Source organism: Urocampus carinirostris, chromosome 1 (assembly GCF_059441175.1).
Source record: "Urocampus carinirostris isolate Australia breed hairy pipefish chromosome 1, RoL_Ucar_1.0, whole genome shotgun sequence".
NCBI classification, from domain to species: Eukaryota; Metazoa; Chordata; class Actinopteri; order Syngnathiformes; family Syngnathidae; genus Urocampus; species Urocampus carinirostris.
Window position 1 is genome coordinate 73,815,286 of NC_142349.1, and position 18,643 is coordinate 73,833,928.

At 41.0% G+C, this 18,643-nt stretch overlaps 2 protein-coding genes across 2 annotated transcripts in view; one reads left to right on the forward strand and one right to left on the reverse strand.

Moving 5' to 3' along the window:
• myo10 (myosin X) overlaps window positions 1-12,024 on the forward strand; it is a 59,763-nt gene extending 47,739 nt beyond the window's left edge. Inside the window, exons 28-34 of the mRNA XM_088350592.1 lie at window positions 768-1,059; window positions 2,575-2,785; window positions 4,142-4,278; window positions 6,435-6,555; window positions 8,371-8,838; window positions 10,177-10,368; window positions 10,435-12,024. Of these exons, the coding sequence (XP_088206718.1) occupies window positions 768-1,059; window positions 2,575-2,785; window positions 4,142-4,278; window positions 6,435-6,555; window positions 8,371-8,838; window positions 10,177-10,368; window positions 10,435-10,524 (1,511 nt within the window). The 3' untranslated portion in view covers window positions 10,525-12,024. The remainder of the gene's footprint in view (window positions 1-767; window positions 1,060-2,574; window positions 2,786-4,141; window positions 4,279-6,434; window positions 6,556-8,370; window positions 8,839-10,176; window positions 10,369-10,434) is intronic.
• A 3,695-nt stretch (window positions 12,025-15,719) lies between these two features.
• The window catches only part of lamc1 (laminin, gamma 1), a 91,350-nt gene continuing 88,426 nt past the window's right edge, over window positions 15,720-18,643 (reverse strand). Inside the window, exon 28 of the mRNA XM_088350593.1 lies at window positions 15,720-17,357. Coding sequence (XP_088206719.1) covers window positions 17,101-17,357 — 257 coding nt within the window. The 3' untranslated portion in view covers window positions 15,720-17,100. The remainder of the gene's footprint in view (window positions 17,358-18,643) is intronic.

Sequence of the window (18,643 nt, forward strand, 5' to 3'; positions counted from 1 at the left end):
TTAGCTGCACTTATCCTCAGTAGGGTCGCGGGGGTGCTGGAGCCCAATCAGCAACCATCGGGCAGTGGGCAGGGGACACCCTGAACTGGTTGCCAGCCAATCGCAGGGCACACGGGGACAGACAACTCACTCGCTCATTCACACCTAGGGACAATTTAGACCGGCCAATTCACCTGAGATTTTGGAATGTGGGAGGAAACCAGAGTGCCCAGAGGAAACCCACGCAAGCACGGGGAGAACATACAAACTCCGCACAGGAAGTCTGGTAGCTGGATTTGAACCCACGCAGGAGGTTCCCAAGACATGAACTGTGCCGCACAAGCGCTAACCACTGTGCCGCCGTGCTGCCTCTCTATCTATTTATCTATCTATCTATCTATGGTATCTATCTCTCTATCTATCCTATCTATCTATCTATCTATGGTATCTATCTATCCATCTACATATTTGTATTTTTTTTCAATATTAAAAATCACATATATCCATCTCGGATTTATTCATGGCTTTGCAAATGACATGATTCACACCAGATTTCTTCTTTTTGGAACTGGAGAAATTTAAAAAATTGGCTTTAAAAAGTCCTTAAAAAGTACTTGAATTTGGCCATGATTATCATGTTGTTTTTTTCCTGTTGTTACCTAAGTATTGTCTATTATATTTCAAAATTGTCTTTATTTATTCGAACACATGATAAAGAGCATCAACATCGTTCGGTTTCTTCAGCGTTACGCGACGTAAAACCCCGTTTCCTTCCCGCGTTTTGTCAGGCCAATGGCCTTGGAGCAGCTTGCGGGAGGCGGCTCTGGCGGCGTTCGGGCGCCTCCGGCATCTGGAGGAGGCCGCGGACCCCGTTACGGCCGTCCAGGCCCTGCTGGGCTCCTGCCGGGAACCCCGGCCCCTCCGGGACGAACTCTACTGCCAGTTGGTCAAACAGACGACGCGACCGCCCGATCCCGACGCCGGCGCCAACCTGGCCCGCTGGAAAGCCTTGGCGTGCGCCGCCTGCGCCCTCCTGCCCTCCAGGACCGTCCTGCACTACGTGAGGCTCCACCTCAAGAGGTAAGGCTGTCCTGGAATGTGGATAAGAACTCATGATTTGTGTATGTGGTTGTCTTGCTGTCGGTCACCCCTCTTGAGGGATATGACCAGGGTGGATAGATAGATATAGAGATACCATTGATACCACAGATACTATAGATAGATAGATACCACAGATACCACAGGTACTATAGATACCATTGATACCAGATACTGTAAATACCATAGATAGATAGGTACCATAGATAGATAGATAGATACCATAGATACCATAGATAGATACCACAGATACCGTAGATACAATAGATAGATAGATAGATAGATAAAGAGATATATACCACAGATACTATAGATACCATAGATAGATAGATACCATAGAGAGATAGATACCACAGATACTATAGATACCATAGACACCACAGATACTATAGATACCATTGATACCACAGATACTATAGATACCATAGATAGATAGATACCATAGAGAGATAGATACCACAGATACTATAGATACCATTGATACCACAGATACTATAGATACCATAGATAGATAGATACCATAGATAGGTACCATAGATAGATAGATACCACAGATACCATTGATACCATAGATACCTTAGATACAATAGATACCTTAGATACAATAGATTGATAGATAGCTACCATAGATACCATAGATAGATTGATACCACAGATACTATAGATACCATAGATAGATAGATACCATAGAGAGATAGATACCACAGATACTATAGATACTATTGATACCACAGATACTATAGATACCATAGATAGATAGATACCATCGATACCACAGATACCATTGATACCATTGATACCATAGATACAATAGATAGATAGATACCATAGATACCATAGATAGATAGATACCATAGATACCGTAGATACATTAGATAGATAGATAGATACCATAGATAGACAGATACCATAGATACCATTGATTCCACAGATACCACAGATACCATAGATACCACAGATACCACTGAAACCACAGATACCACTGAAACCACAGATACCATTGATACCACAGATACCATTGATACCACAGATACTATAGATACCATAGATAGATACCATAGATAGATAGATACCATTGATACCACAGATACCATAGATACTGTAGATACAATAGATAGATACTGTAGATACAATAGATAGATACTATAGATACCATAGATACCATAGATAGATATCATCGATACCACAGATACCGTGGATACATTAGATAGATAGAGATACCATAGACACCATAGATAGATAGATACCATAGATAGATATCAAAGATACCATAGATAGATAGATACCACAGATACCGTAGATACATTAGATAGATACCATAGATAGATAGATAGACAGATACCACTGAAACCACAGATACAATAGATACCGTAAATACAGTAGATAGATAGATAGATTCCTTGACTTTTAGGTAACAAATGAATAATTGAATTGAACATTTTTTTAGTATTTGAAAGATCTAGATTCTAAACGCAGCTTCTTATTTGCTGGTCGCAGGACTCGGGAGTCCTTTCCGGGTACGGAGGCGGAGCGCTATGCCTCCTGGTCGCTGGAGGCGCTGAAGAAGACGCGACGCGGGCGGGAGAACGTCCCGTCCTTGGAGGAAATCCGGGCCATTTTGGAGCGCCGCCACATGAGCGCCAGCGTCCATTGCCACGGAGGGGGCGTCTGCAGGATCACCGTGGACTCGCACACCACCGCCGGACAGGTCGGACCCCCAAACCCGAAAACTCCTCGTTTGGACCTCGTTTTGATCCGGAACGACAAAGAAAATAGTAGAGTAAAGCGAGAGAGAGAGAGAAAAAGAGAGAGATTAAGAAAGAGAAAGCAAGAAAGAGCCAGAGAAATAGAAAGGGATTAAGAAAGTAAGTAGGAGGGAAAGAGAGATGACAAGAGGAAGGAAAAAAAGAGAGAGGGAGATGATGAAGATGTAGGAAGAAAGCGAGGGAGAAAGAGAATGAGAAAAATGAAAGATAGAACAAAGAGAAAAACACAGAAATGAGAAAAAGAAAGGGCGAGAAAGAGAAAACAGAAAGAGAGAGAATAAATAGAGAAATAAAGAAAGCTAAGGAAAAAAGAGCAATACAGAATTAAAAAGTGTTAGAGAATGAGCATAGAAAAGGAGAGGGACAAGAGAAATAGAGACAAAGAGAAAGAAAACTGGAGAGATAGAAAAAGAGAGAGAGAGAGAAAACAAAAGAAGAAAAGAGGGAAAGACAGAGAGAGAAAAGAGAGAGAAGAAGAGAGACACAAAATAAATTACAAAGTAAAAAAGAGGGAGAAAGTGAGAGAGGAATAAAAGGAGAGAGCAAAGACAGAAAGAGTGAAATAAGGAAAGTGAGAAAACGAGAGGGAGAGAGAAAGAGTGAGAGAGACATAGGAGTAAAGCAAGGGAGAAAGAGAATGAGAGAAAAACAAATGACAGAGCAAAGAGAAATACACAAAAATGAGAGAAAGAAAACAGAATAAGAGAGAGGTTGAATAGAGACAAATAAAGAAAGCTAAGGGAAAAAAAGAGAGAAAAACAGAAATAAAGAGTGTAGAGAATGGGCATGGAAAAGGAGAGAGACGGAGAGAAATAGAGACAAGGAGAAAGAAAGCTGGAGAGATGGAAAGAGAGAGAAGAAAAATAGGTAACACAGAAAGAGAGAGAGAGAAAAAACAGAAGAAGAAAAGAGGGAAAGACAGAGGAAATTAAGAAGAGAAAAAAAGGAAGAGAGCGAGAGAGAAATAAAAGAAGAGAGCAAAGACAGAAAGAGTGGAATAAGGAAAGCGAGAAAAGGAGAGAGAAAGTAATACAGCTCCAGTTGCTTCGCGAGTGGCGCCCTGCTTCGGCGACACCCAGTTGACATATTTCAAACCGGAGCTCGTTTTTCTCTCGCGCTTCTCTCGGCGGCGTCTCGCGGGCCGGGTCGAAAACCCTCTGCGGGCTCGACTCGGCCCGCGGGCCGCATATTTGCCCCACCCGTGCCTCCATATTTGGTGACGGCAGGAAGAGGCCCAAAAGAACAAAGTCTTCACTTAGTGTACCAATGCTGACTACGTGTTTCCAAAATGGCGGCAGGTGGTGGAGAAGCTCCTGCGAGGATTGTCCATGGAGGACAGCAGGAACACCTTCGCCCTCTTCGAGCACAACCAGCTGACGGAGAAAGCCATCGAGGGGCGCCACCTGGTGGCCGACGTGCTGGCCAAGTTCGAAAGGTCCCACCTCCGTCCAAATATATATATATACACCGTAATTCCAGACTATAGAGCGCACCTGATTATAAGCCGCATCCACCACATTTTAAGAGAAAAAACGATTTTGTACTTACACAAGCCGCACCTGTATATAAGCCGCATGCGCCCACATTAAAAAAATGTTACACAAACACAAAATTAACCCAAACCCGACTTTAAGTCCCGCGATTGAAACTGAATGTCCTTCATTAAAGTACACAGTCCAAAAATCACAGCCAGCAAAATGAACGGAAAATGATACCGGTACTTAAGGTTTGATGCAGACCGGCAGATTCCGGGTCCCGTTGAAAGGAAAAAAGTGTATATTTCCAAAGGTAAGGGTGGGAAAAATATATATCCACTATTGTTGTAAGGTCTCACCTTTACCCCACATCCCGGCTGCGGCTGCATCGACTCGCTACAACGGGTCAGGTGTATCGACATTTCGTTCTGTGTACATTGTTACAAAGAATGACAATACAAAGGAAATTATTATTATTATTATTATTATCACCCCGCGTTTGTTCCGCCCCTTCTTTTTCATTCGCCTGTGCAAAACATATCAGAATAAATGTCTAAAATGAATACAAATAAATACATGACAAAAATATACAGTTGCAAATACATATTATACATGGTTACAGATATTTACAAAGAAAGACGGTACACCGAGAGAGTTTTCAAAGCTTTGAAAATAATAATATAACTTTCATCCCAAATGGTGCATGTGACAGGGCAGTTAAGGGTAGCAACACGCTGGCAACACAGTAAATGGGTGTGTTAAGAAAACATACCGTACTTGTAAAAATCACGGTAAACCGTCCTCATCTCTTCTCATGTGCTGCGTCATGTGCCTTTCTTTTTGCATTTTGCATGATAAGGGTATGTTTACGCTAGATTAATTTGTGCACAAGAAGTTGCAGTCTTCCTCGGCGCATATATTCCACCGGTTTAAATCTTACCTTTTGTACACGAGCGCCGCTGGCTGCCGTTAGAAAAATTACCGTATTTTCCGCACTATAGGGCGCACCGGGTTATAGGGTGCACCCCCAAAATAGTTTTTGGTCCTATATCTTCCATAGATAAGGCGCACCGGATTATAAGGCGCTACAATGGGAACGTGGAAAAAACAGTCAGATGATTCAGTCCAACTGATTACCCCCTTAACATTCCAAAAGCTTACAAAGAAGCAAATACGTGTCGTCGACACGTGCGGATGGCGGTGTCCGTACGATGTCACTCAAATGCGACGTTTCAAATATCATTCAGAAGAAATGCCAACCATTCCTTAGTTTCTATTTTCTTTTTTGCTCGCAACTTTACTGTGCATATGACAATAAACACTTGGAATCGAGTTGAATTCACTCAACTCATCACAGCAACATCAAGATCGTTCTAAAACAAGATACCCGGAAAATAGAAAGCCGCATAGCTCACCTAAGTTCTCACGTTCAATAATGATACGCAATCATGGTCTTCTTACAACCGTGAGTGGAGTCAATCCAGGAGAGTCAAATGTTTACAAATACAGACTAATGAAACATGTTTCTTTATGGCGTAGTTTAGCAAGCTTGCTATTCAGTCATCTTTTTCGGCCAATTGCAGGGTTTGTTTCGGCCCTCTAGCCAATCCGAGGCTCCGAATAACTACAGCCAATAGCGATCGATTTAACGGATGATTGACACATCTTTTTCGGCCAATTGCAGGGTTTGTTTCGGCCCTCTAGCCTATCCGAGGCTCCGAATAACTTTAGCCAATAGCGATCGATTCAAATGATGATTGACGCATTGGTTAGCCAATGAAACGCCGGTATATAAATCCCAGCATACACCGCGGACGACTCCGCGTTCGGGGGAAAATCGAGTCGGCGGCTGTTGCGTAAGTTGCGAGACCTTGCGATTTAATATTGATCCATATATAAGGCGCACTGTATTATAAGGCGCATGGTCAGCTTTTGAAAAAAATGAAGACTTTCAGGTGCGCCTTACAGTGCGGAAAATACGGTACATAAATTGGCCGCATCACTGAATTAGCCAAAAGGTTGAACGTTTGGGGGAAAAAGTAGCGGCTTATAGTCCAGAATTTACGGTATATATATATTTATTGAGTTTTTGCTCAACACGGTCCGTGCGTGGCAGGTTGTCCTCCGGTCCAGAAGAGGGCGGCGGCGGCTGGAAGTTGTACTTCAAACTTTACTGCTTCCTGGACGTGGAGCACGTTCCTCAAGACAGCGTGGAGTTCGCCTTCATGTTCGAACAGGTCAGAGAGATCGAAGAAGAAAATTAAAACCTTCATTCTGAAAAACACGGGAAATACAAAAGAATTTCAACCTTTGAATAATTAAGACCTATTTGCCAAAAACAAGAGAAAAAAGGGAGACGCTCTTTTCCTTGATTTTTAAAAAAAATGTTAACCCTCTTTCCTCATTCCTTTTTCTTCTAACATAGTTTTTTCTTGTTTTTTTTCTTTTTTCAATCATTTTCTTTTAAATATGTATATTTCTTCTTTACATTTTTATGACTTATTTGATTTTATTGACATTGTTTGTTACATTTATTTTACTTTTTTAATATGAGTTTTTTCTTTTCTTTCTTGTTATGAGTTTTTCTTCTATCATCAATTTATTTTGCAGGTGTTTTAATTTTTCAATTAATGATTTAAAAATAGTGTATCTGTTTTTTTTATAACAATTCATTATGTTTGTTAAATTGCATTACTTTTAATGATTACATTCTTTTCACGTGCTATTTTAAAGTACGTATTTCAAAAAAATGTTGTTTTTCTTTGCAAGTAATTAAGTAATTCATTTTTGGTGTTGTTTTTAAATTTGTAGATTTTTCATCATCATTCTATTTTATTCTTCTTTTTATATTTTTTGTATTTCTTAATCTAATTTTATTGTCCTACTCACATAACGTTTTTTTTTTCTATGGCTTTTTGAAAATAGATCTATTTTAAACCGCAATTCTTTTCATTTGTATGACGTTTTTTTTTTTCCTCATACGCAATCTCTAGTCACTTTGAATATTTGATTCAATTTATTCTTACATGAGTTTCTTATTTTCTTTTCTTATTTTTTATACTTGAGGGTTTTTTTGCATTTGGGTCCTTGCATCATTTTCTTTTTTAATTCGTTATTTAATAATATTGTATGTATTTGATTGAACGATTCATGTATTTTGATTTACATTACTTTAGAATGATTTGTCTTTTGACATGAAATGATTTCTTTTGATTCTCGAATGTTTTTACGTCTTCGTTTTTTATTTTTATGATATTTTCTTCTTGCATTATTTTCTTTCAATTTGTATTTTCCTTTATTTGTTGCTTCTAGTTTATATATTTTTTTCAAATACTCTTTTAAAAATATATATTTTACACAACTCCTTTTGTCTTTTAATTTGTATGACTTTTTAATTTCATTCTTACATTTCTTTATTTTCATTTCATCAAATTTATATTTCACGTATTTGTATTTATTTATTCTAACATTAGTTGTTCATTTTCTTTTTTTACTAATCATTTATTCTTTACTTTTCATGTTTTATTGTATTTCCTTCTTCCTCTGTTTCTCACATTATTTCTTTAAGCTGTCTTTATTTTCAGTTATTGTTTACAAATATTGTAAATAATAATTCATTTTCTTTTAATCTGCATTATTTTTTTTTAAATTCTTACGGTTTTTTTTAAGTACGTATTTTAAATATTGTTTTTTGATTTTCCAACACGATTTTTTTTTTCTCATTTTTTAATTTTTATGTTATTTTTTTTGTATTTTTTTTTAGTTTTTTTTTTTTTTTAATATATATACATACATATATGATATATATTTTACACAAATCTTTTCTTTTAATTTTAATTTTTTTTTTTTTTTTAATTTGAATTCTTCTAACAATTTGATTTTCATTTTTAACATTTTTATTTCAAGTGTAATTGATTGTTTTATTTTTCAAAGATGATTCTTTCGGTTCTAACGTCAATGAGCCTCGTTCTCGTCATTGAGAATTCAAGTGACGGTGCTCGTCTTTGTAGCGCCCCCTCCTGGTGACTTTGCCTCATTTTTCTCTGCGTCAGGCCCACGAAGCGTTGATCCAGGGCCGCTACCCCGCACCGGAGGAGACTCTGCAGTTCCTGTCGGCCTTGCGTCTTCAGTACCTGCTGGGGGACCGGACCCCCCAGGCCCGGGTCCCCGACACCTGGCAGGTTTTCCCCGCCGCTCGACTTCGAGCCCGCGTGGAAAACTCGGCCAGGAGTTTTTCGGCGTCGGGGACTTGGGAGCGCAAACGTTCCAGTTTCTTGGAGGGAACGCTCCGCCGGAGCCTGCGAGCCGCCTCCTTGGGCCGGCGCCGCTCCGAGACGGAGGAGGCGGGGCCGGAGGCGGGGCTGGAGGCGTGGCTTAAGGAGGAAGCCGAGACCGTCCGACAAGGCGTCATGGACAAGTGGACTAAACTCGGCGGGGTGGATCCGCAACAGGCCGCGCAAAAGTATATGGCGCTCATTCGAGACTGGCCCGGTTACGGATCCACGCTCTTCAACGTCGAGGTGAGGAACTGCCGCCTGATTTCATCCCACCTCTGCACCAGACCTCGTCCAGACTTGACACCGGACCCGGTCTGAACTTGACGCCGGTCCGAAATCGGCGCCAGCCCAGACTCTGCCACACCCGAGTATAGACTGGGTCCATTACTAAATCTTGAAAGGGCTAAGTTCAGTACAGACATTCCGCTAGACCCAGTCCATGCTCAGCACTGGAGCCGAGTTTAGACTGGATCTAGCACTGAGTCTAGACTGGTCTGATTTTAAGCTAGGTCTGGTGCTGAGTTTGGACTGGATTTTGGCTGTAACTAGGGTTCAGGCTGGGTGGGTCTAGTGCGGAGTCTTGACTAGGTCTGAAATCAGTGCCAGTCCAGACTTCTTGCCAGTCCTAGTCTGCGCTCGACCTGGTCCAAACCCAGTGTTGGTCTGATCTCTGTGCTTGTTCCAGACTCTGTGCTGAGCCCAGTCTAAACTTGGCGCTGGACCCAGTCCAAAATCAGCGCAAATCCAGACTCTGCCACACCCGAGTCCAGATTGGGTCCGGCACTAAGTCTTGAAAGGGCTAAGTTCAGTACAGACTCAGCACCATACCCAGTCTGAACTCGACGCAAGTCCCGACTTTCCGCTAGACCCAGTCCATGCTCAGCACTGTACCTGAGTTTGGACTGGGTCTAGCACTGAGTCTAGACTGGTCTGATTTTAAGCTAGGTCTGATGCTGAGTTTGAACTGGGTTTTGGCTGTAACTAGGTTTAAGGCTGGGTCTAGTGCTGAGTCTGGACTGGGTGTGAACTTAGTTCCAGTCCAGACTTCTTGCCAGTCCAAGTCTGCGCTGGACCTGGTCCTAACTCAATGTTGGTCTGAACTCAGTGCTCGGTCCAGACTCTGTGCTAAGCAGAGTCCAAACTTGGCACTGGACCAAGTCAAAATTCGTGCTGGATCAGGTCTAGACTTGGTGCCACATGCAGTCTAGATTTGGCACTGGACCTTGTCCAAACTCAGCACTGGTCTGGAATCAGTGCTCAATCCAGAGTCAGTGCTGAGCCCAGTCTAAAATTGCCGCTGGACCCGGTCCAAGATCTACATCCACACTCGATTTGCACTCAGCATTAGACCTGGTCCGAACTGAGCGACGGACCTCGTCCGAGCTGGGTGCCAAACCTGGTCTGGAGTTGGGCGCAAGGCCGTTACTGGTCAGTAGACCTAGTTTGGGCCTGAAACTGGTCCAGGTTGGGAATCTTGACATAGTCTGGACTAGGCACAAGGTTTGATTCGCTTGGACGCCTGTGCCGGACCTGGTCTAGACCTGATCTGAACCCGGCTCTAACCTTCGATTTTGGTTTCAGTCCGGCGACGGCGCCTTCCCGTGCGAACTGTGGCTGGGAGTGAGCCGATTGGCCGTGTCGGTGTACAAGCGCGGCGAGCCCCGCCCCCTGGAGGTTTTCCCCTACGAGCGCATTTTGTCTTTCGGGGCGCCGCTCCCCAACACCTACAAGATCGCCGTACACGAGCGGGAACTGGTATTCCACACCCACATGGTGAGACCGCCTCTTTTCCCATTGGCCGGCGAGCTTCCCGTTAACGTGCCCCGCCCACTCCGGCAGGTCATGGACATCGCCAAGCTGATGAAGGCTTACGTGGGATTGATGGTGAAGAAGCGCTTCAGCAACTGCCAATCGCTCGGCGGACATTGAGGCGCTCGGCCCCGCCCCCGACATTCCGGGACCGCCAGAGAGTTTGGAGTCTCCGCACCAGTAGGGGGCAGCACTCAGTTTGAAGCACTAAATATTAAAATATTTAAAGACAAAAAGGAACGTTTCAAGTCGACCAATCAAATCTTATGACCGCAAATGCCTGAAGAAAAACTGGTTTATTTTGGGACCGACGTTCCATTTGACTGGGTTGCCGTGGAAACCTCAAAGCAGACATTCTGGTGTTTTTCAGAACTCAGGGCTTTTTAAAAATCTTTTTTAACTACCGTATTCTCTGGACTAGGCGCACATCCCCAAAAACTAGTATTTTGTAAAAAAAAAATATATATAAAATGGATTAAATCAAAACTACTTCTGCAAAAAAAAAGTCCCATAATCCTTTCTTAATAGATAATCTAAGATTCTAAAATCTAGTATCTTTTTTGTATTTTTTGGTCTGGAATATAAGCCTGCCTAAAAAAAACAATCATTTTATTTTGTTTTCATTGAAAGATACGATTCCATTTTCCGAGCAGACCTTATTGCCTCGCCCCAAAATATGTAAATCAAGATGCTGGGAGAAGTCTTGGCAGGAGAGGGAGAGCTTGTTCATTTATCTTCGTCAGCGTACAAAACAGAGATCTCGGTCGTCTAAGAGACAATCGGCTTTTTATATCCTCAGACAACATTTAGCCCGTCCCCCTCGCGATGACGCACGTGTTTATCTCAAAATGCACGCTACCAGACAGAATTTTTTCATCCTCTTTTAATTTTCCAGTTACCTGATTTCCAAGAACTCAATGGGGTCAGCTTGACCACATGTTCCACGCCAAGAAGAATGGTATGACTTGGCAGCCCAAGGTGATTCATAATAACATTCGCTGACATTTACACTCGGGAGAAACAAGCCTGGAATTTCCCGTTTTAGACTAATGCGTTCTCCTTATGTCAAGCTCGACTCCAATAATCCACAACAACATTTTGAAAGTGCAACCTTGAGAGCTTGCAAACGAACACTTGGCCGAGACACTCCGTATCCATTTTCTCACAAAACTTGAAGACTTCCTTCCATTCCTTGGCAGTACTTTGAGACACCTTGTGATAAAGGGCGTCACAAATAAACATGACTTTTTCATTTTTACTGCGAATCCCGCAAGATAAAACAAAGAAAATTGGTCATAAACATTTATCCAGTTATTGTTATTTTAAAACTCGAAGAATTCTCATTTTGTTTTTTTTCGGTGCGCCTTATAGTCCAGAAAATATCGTATCTCGAAAGTAGAGAAATTCCACTTTTCATCTTTTTGGATGCGCCTTATAGTCTGTTAAAAACTAGAAACATTTCCATTCAAGTGAATCTTAAACCTTGAAAAAAATTCACATTTTTTCGATTATAGGTGCGCCTTTTATTTTGAAAAATCCAACCTATTTGATTTTTGAAGTCAGTACTGTAGGCTTCTTTCCAAAAATATATTTAAAATTGTACCAGTATTTCAAAGGTAGAAAAATTATTTATTATTATTGAGCTAATTTTAGTCAGGAAAATACGGTATTTACAAACTAGAACTCCAATATGTTATGCAGCTTTTATTCTGGAATATCCTAAAACTAGAAAATCCCAATTTTTATTTTTTTTTAGATTGCTTAATAGTCCAGAAAATACGGTATCTCAAATCTAGAAAAAAGAATACATTTTGGGGATGCTTTTTTAAAGTCTGAGTATAATAAATCTAGAAAAAGTCCTTTTCTATTTACTTGTAGTTCAAAAAATACAATTCTCGAAATGTGAATGGCTTTAACCCTCAAAAATATATATATATTCTAAAAAAGATGGACTGGCAAATCATCTGAAAATTTTTGAAAAATCAAGGCATGAAAGTGCCTCATTCCAGAAGCAAATCAAGATGGCCGCCTCTGTGGGCGAGCCCAAAAACCACGCGGTGCCTTTCCTTTTGTACATTTTTGGACATTTTCGTGCAATCTTTGGAATTTTATGAATGTGGGTTGTACATTTTGCTTCCTTTTTCTTGCTCTTTGCGATTTTTTGTTGTTTTTACAATAATAAAATTTGGAAAGCATTTCCCGTTTCAGCCATCTTTGTCGTGATTTGCCTTACGTTATTGGAGATTTATGACCTCTCAACCTAAGTAAGAAGTTTAAAATCTTTCTTTAGCGCCATAAAAGACAAACATCTGATTTGAAATTCAACAATCACTCATTGAGTGAATACATTTTTACGGTTGATTTTCCCCTTTTTTTTACCCGAAAGGTTTCAATTGCTTCATAAGCGCGTGTCGGCTACCTGCGTGTTGCTAGGCAGAACGTAATTTGAATTCTCGAAGTAAGGGATTTATCTCCATCTAGCGGCCAAGAGTGGAACTGACGAGAAAAGTTCAAATCTAAGCGTTTCAGGCAATGCTGGTGCCTGTTGCCATGGTTACCAATGAAGCCCAAAACGAAACGAGGGTTAGGATTGGGCTATGTTTGGGAACAGGACTTAAGCAGGGGTTCGTGTTCAAGATGGGGTAAGGGTTAAAATAGGGTGGGGTTAGGGCGACAGCAAGTTTACGGTTGAAACTAAGAACAGGGTTGAAGTTATATACTATTGTATACACTGTGAAGTTATATACTATTGTATACACTGTTTTATCTTAAAGTCAAATATACTGGTCCTAAATTTGACTTCAGTGTTGGAGTGCGAACTCTGGCAGAAGGGTGTCGTAAACCGCGCTTTGCGTTGGAATGTGCCTTTTGTTCCATTCTGCGCAGATAACAATCACTTATCACCTCACCTCGGGGGTTGGAGTGGGTGTCTTGCCCTATTCTGTCCGGAGGGCGATGACCTAGCACCCCTCCTCCCATTCTTCAAAGGAGGATTGGGAAGTCTGCATCGACAACAGCGTGGACCAATCGGCAGGAGCTTGGTCATGGGGCGTAAACATTTCATCGCCATGTGTTATAACATAGGAAAACCCTGTCTTCGGAGTCAGATTTCAGTCTAATAAATGGTAAAACCTTACAGGGTTAAAACTAAGAACAGGGTTGCTTTACAGTAAGGGTTCAAGTTAGGGTTAGAACAAGGGTTAAAACTAAGGTTGGTTTTAGTGTAAGGGTTGAAATTAAGGTGAGAGTTCAGGTTTGGTTATAAGTTAAAGCTAGTGTTGGGAATTTATCAAAATGTAGCGTTTACCAAATTGTTCGAATGAGTTATCGGACTCCATTAACCAAACACAACCCACATTCATCCAACAATTATGCGCGCTCGTTTTTTGAGAGAGAAATGACCGGAAGGATCACACGGTGGCGGATGTTTATTGTTCCTAACAGAAGATCTAAGTGTATCAACAGGAGACCGTGTCCCCCTCCCAGTTGCCCTGGATCATTTCTACATTTCACAAACAAAAAAAAGACATCCCATTGGCTATGTGTCATTTGCAGTTTACATTAACTTTCTCATGATGGCGTGTCGGCCAAGCTCCACAATCTTCGCATACCAGCGTCGCCCCGACGTCTGCCCTTCTGCCTCTGGCCTTCTGCGTCAGCACTCACAGGAATTCTGTGATCAGAAATACGTCTCGCATTCCACACAGCCTAACCTTCAAATGTACCTTGAATAAAAACGGTCGGCGAATATCCCTACTGCATCAAACTGAATACATGTACTTTGTAGTCAATCGTATAAAATCCTTTCTTGGCAAATGTATAAAATCCTTTACTAGGATAACTGTTAGATTTAGGGTCAGTGTTGGGGCTAGAGCTCAAGTTTAACTTAGTGTTAAAGGATGAGGTCTTAAAGTTAAGACTTAAACTGCTGTATGTAGGCTTTCCAAACCAGGAGCAGGGAGGCTCAATTATTTATTTTCATTTGACTTAGTGTTTCAAACACAGGGTTAAGTCTGCACAGCAGAATGTATTTTTTCACTGAATTTAAGGTATTCAACTAGGGTTTGAAACCCGGGGTTCTGACTTCAAAATACGATTTTAAACTGAATTACAGATTTCCAAACAGACTTAAAACCTAGCTTCTGGGCTTTAATGTAGAGTGATGACATGAACCTAGGGTAAAAACGAGTTTAAACCGTTTTTAGGGTTTACAACTAGAATTTGAAGACGTCTTTGGCTTCAAATTGGGGTTTGAGTATTTTACAATTTCAAACGGGGGTTTTTAACCGTAGATTTGGGTTTAATTTTGAGTTTCAAAGTAGAGATAGATACTTTAATCATCCCCGTAGGGAACTTCACACTTCCAGCAGTATTCTTTTGTTGTTAACAGATTAACAGGATGGCCTCAGGGTGCTGTGTTGTAGTTTAGCAACAGCGGAGTGGATGACGTCACACGCTAGGCCATAAGTTCGACGTCCTTGGAGCAGATGGAAATCTTTGTGCCCAGGGTTACACCACCTCTGACCGATAACGGATAATGAATAACGAAGATAGAATAATAACCCTTAAACAACCCCCCCCCCCACCTCCTGTTCACGTAGATAGTGAGTCCACTTCCTCTCTGCTTCCCGCAAGCTTTCGTGTCTCTGTCTAACAGCATTGAAGCCGGATAGCTCCAGGTATTCAACTAGGGTTTGAAACCTGAGTTTTGAATTCACAATAGGATTTTAAACTGAATTTAAAATTTCCAAATAGAGTTCAAACCTACTTTCTGGGCTTTAATGTAGTGTAATTAACTGAACCTAGGGTAAAAACGGGTTTAAACCGTTTTTAGGGTTTACAACTAGAATTTAAATACGGCTTCTAATGACAGTTCTACACCGTTTTTAGGGTTTCAAACAAGGGGGTTCCTAACCACAGTTTCGGCTTCAAACGAGGTTATGATTTCTGACAAGGATTTTAGAGCGTTTGGGGATCGCGATTCGGGTTTCAAACTATGTTTTGGCTTCAAATTGGGGTTTAAAAGCATTTTACGGTTTAAACGAGGGTTTTTAACCGTAGATTTGGGTTTCATTTAGAGTTTCAAAGTAGGGTTTTAAGCTTCTTGTTAGGATATTTAAGCATTTTAAGGGTTTCAAAGTTTGGTTTGTAACGGGTTTTGACTATAGGGTTTTAAGGCATTTTTAAATCACTTTGACTTAGTTGAAGTTCCAGGGAATTGACACCTTCTCCCAAATCGGTGCCAAGTTGACATGAAGTGAGGAAGTTGGGACACACGAGGGCGCCATTTCCCCTTCCCAAAAAGAAAGACAGAATAAGTTAAGAAAAGTGTTTATTACACGCGTGTGCTTACAAGTGTATACGTGGATGGATGGATGGATTACACACTCACAAAAAAAAAACGAAAAACAAATCGTTTGAAGGCACAAAAAGTCGTTACAAATCGTCACAGGTTAACTACGTCTTCAAATTTTGCACACGAAGAAAAAAAAAAAAGAAAAACACGCACACAAACAAATGACGTCATCTTTAGCACCAGTGTATCAGAGCAATTGTACAAAAGTTGCAGCGTCCGAGTGACGTCACACGGAGGGGCGGGGCCGAGCCCTGATTGGCACTTGCACGTCCGGGTGGGCGGGGCTGAAAAATGGACGCCGGAGGGGAGGCCATCCTCGACGACGACCAATGTGTCCGTCGCGGGTGGGCGGGGCTTCCTGAGCGAAGTCACGTGAGGCGGGCGGGGCTATGCTAATCGAGATCATCCGGCCAATCAAAAATCCACAAAACGGGAAAAACGAATCAGTGGAATATGAAATAAATGAACATAATTAAATCAATTGACTTATTTGTTTTATGAAAAGTCATTTTAATGAGAAAACTGATATGAATCTTTTCTAAAACAAAATAAATTAGCACCTAGCTCATTAGCCAAGTTTGCTAAAAGTATTGTTTCATTAAAATAATTCTTAATGAGTAAAATGATTACAAATAGTTAACACGATTGAGACGTTTTGCTCCTGTTTATTGTTTTGATAAAACAAAACTTTCTCAAATAAGTCAAATATTTTGTCAAAGAAAATAAAACACCAGCCAAACTGAAAAACTTTGCTTATTTGCTTGTTTTAGTAAAGTAACATTGATAAAAACAAGTTTAAAAGAATGTCAAATAAAAAATGAGCTGTGCTCAAAGTTAACCTTATTTGATGGATTATTTTTCCGAGTAAAAATTGTCAAAAAAAATGGATTGTTTTAAGGGGGGAAAAAATCATTCAAAGTAGCTAAACGTATTGATTAAAAAATGAGTAAAAACATTGTAAAATAAGGATTTTTTTTCCCACTTTTAAAGTAATAAATATCTAAACATCGTTTTTAACGTGAAAAAAGTTTTGGTTGTCTCCCACTTTTGCTGGCTTTGTTTCTTGTTTGGCGGAAAAAAACAATGTCGTAAAAGGAGAAAACGAGCTCCATTTTGGACCAATTTGGAGCCTCGTTTTGAGGCAAATAACCGCGGGATGGGTGAGAAAGTGTCGGTGGGCGGGGCTTCCCCGTGGGGGCGGGGCTTTCCCCGGCGGGGGCGCGGCCACGCCGTCTCGCGGGACCTCCGGCGCCGAGAGCCGACGCGCAGTTCGAGGACACAAAAAAAAAAAGGAAAGAGGAGAACGGGGAGGCGGGGCTGTGAGGCGAGCGGGCGGGGCTTCAGGCCTTCTCCAAAGAGGCCGTGTTGAAGCAGCCGTCGGGCAGGGTGCGTTTGATGTCGTCCAGGTTGGCCATGTCCGCCCGGATTTGCACGATTTGCCGATCGTAATCGCCGATCATGGATTCCTGCGAGCGAGCCACTTCCTCCAGTTCGGACAGCTTGCGCTCCAGCTGGCTGGCGGCCATCTTGTCCTTGGCGCGCCGCAGGGACTCCTCCATTTGCGTGAGCTTGCCCACGTCCACTTTGTCCATGTTGCCTGGAAAGCGGGAAAACAACTTGGGCTTTAGCGCTCGCGAGCTAACCCTGCGCTTTCCCCATGAAAATAACAAGGACGTTTCTGACAAAAGGCTCATCGACCAGCCATCAAAATCAACTCTTAAGACTGATTTATGACCCGCCATAAACCTCTCCAAAGTTTTAAAATGATAAACAACTACAACAACCTTTGTTAATAGGGTCATTAATCCATTTAGCTCGACCATAACAATCAGCTGTCAGTTTTTTTTTTACATTTTCTGAATCTTAATAAATTTATGACCCATCAAACAACTACAGAATTATGATACGTAACTTCTTTGATAACGCCTTTGGTCAAAGGATCATCAACCTGTTAAAATCATCTATAAAAATGATTGCAGAATTAGGATTGATTTATGGCCCATCGTGAAACTCAAAAAAAGCGGTGAAATTATAAGTCAGAACTGCTTTCACAACATGATAAAATATGTTGTCAAAAGGTCATAAACCTGTTGAAGGATTATCCGTAAAAATCAGCTGTCCCGCATTATTTGCAATTCTGTTACAAATCACGATTTATGACCCCATAAATCTCTCAAAAGTTTTAAAATGACGGCCTAAAACAACCTTTGTTAATAGGATCATTAACCTTCAGCTCGACCAAAACAATCAGCAGTCCAGTCTTTTACATCTTCTGAATCCTGATAAATTTATGACCCATCAAACAACTACAGAATTATGATACGTAACTTCTTTGATAACGCCTTTGGTCAAAGGATCATCAACCTGTTAAAATCATCCATAAAAATGCTTGCAGAATTACGATTGATTTATGGCCCATTGTAAAACTGTCAAAAAAGCAGTGAAATTATAACTCAGAACTGCTTTTACAACATGATAAACTATGTTGACAAAAGGTCATAAACCTGTTGAAGGATTATCCGTAAAAATCAGCTGTCCTGCATTATTTGCAATTCTGTTACAAATCACGATCTATGACCCGTCATCTAACTGTGAAAAAAAACTTCTGATTTGTAAGACAGCTTTTGTCAAAAGGGAATTAACCCTGTCCAAATTACCCATAAAAATCAGCTGCTTTACATTCCCGAAGTTCCTTTCTTGTTTTTTATTGATATATGGCCTGTCGCAAGACTATCAAAAAAGGGAAAAAAAAATCTCATTTATAAATTATCGTATATTATAAACCCTAACCCTTTTGTGAAAATGGTCATAAAGGTGCCATAATTTGCCATTAAAATGAGCCGTTTAGTACACCTAAAATTCTTTTTAGAAACGGGATTTATC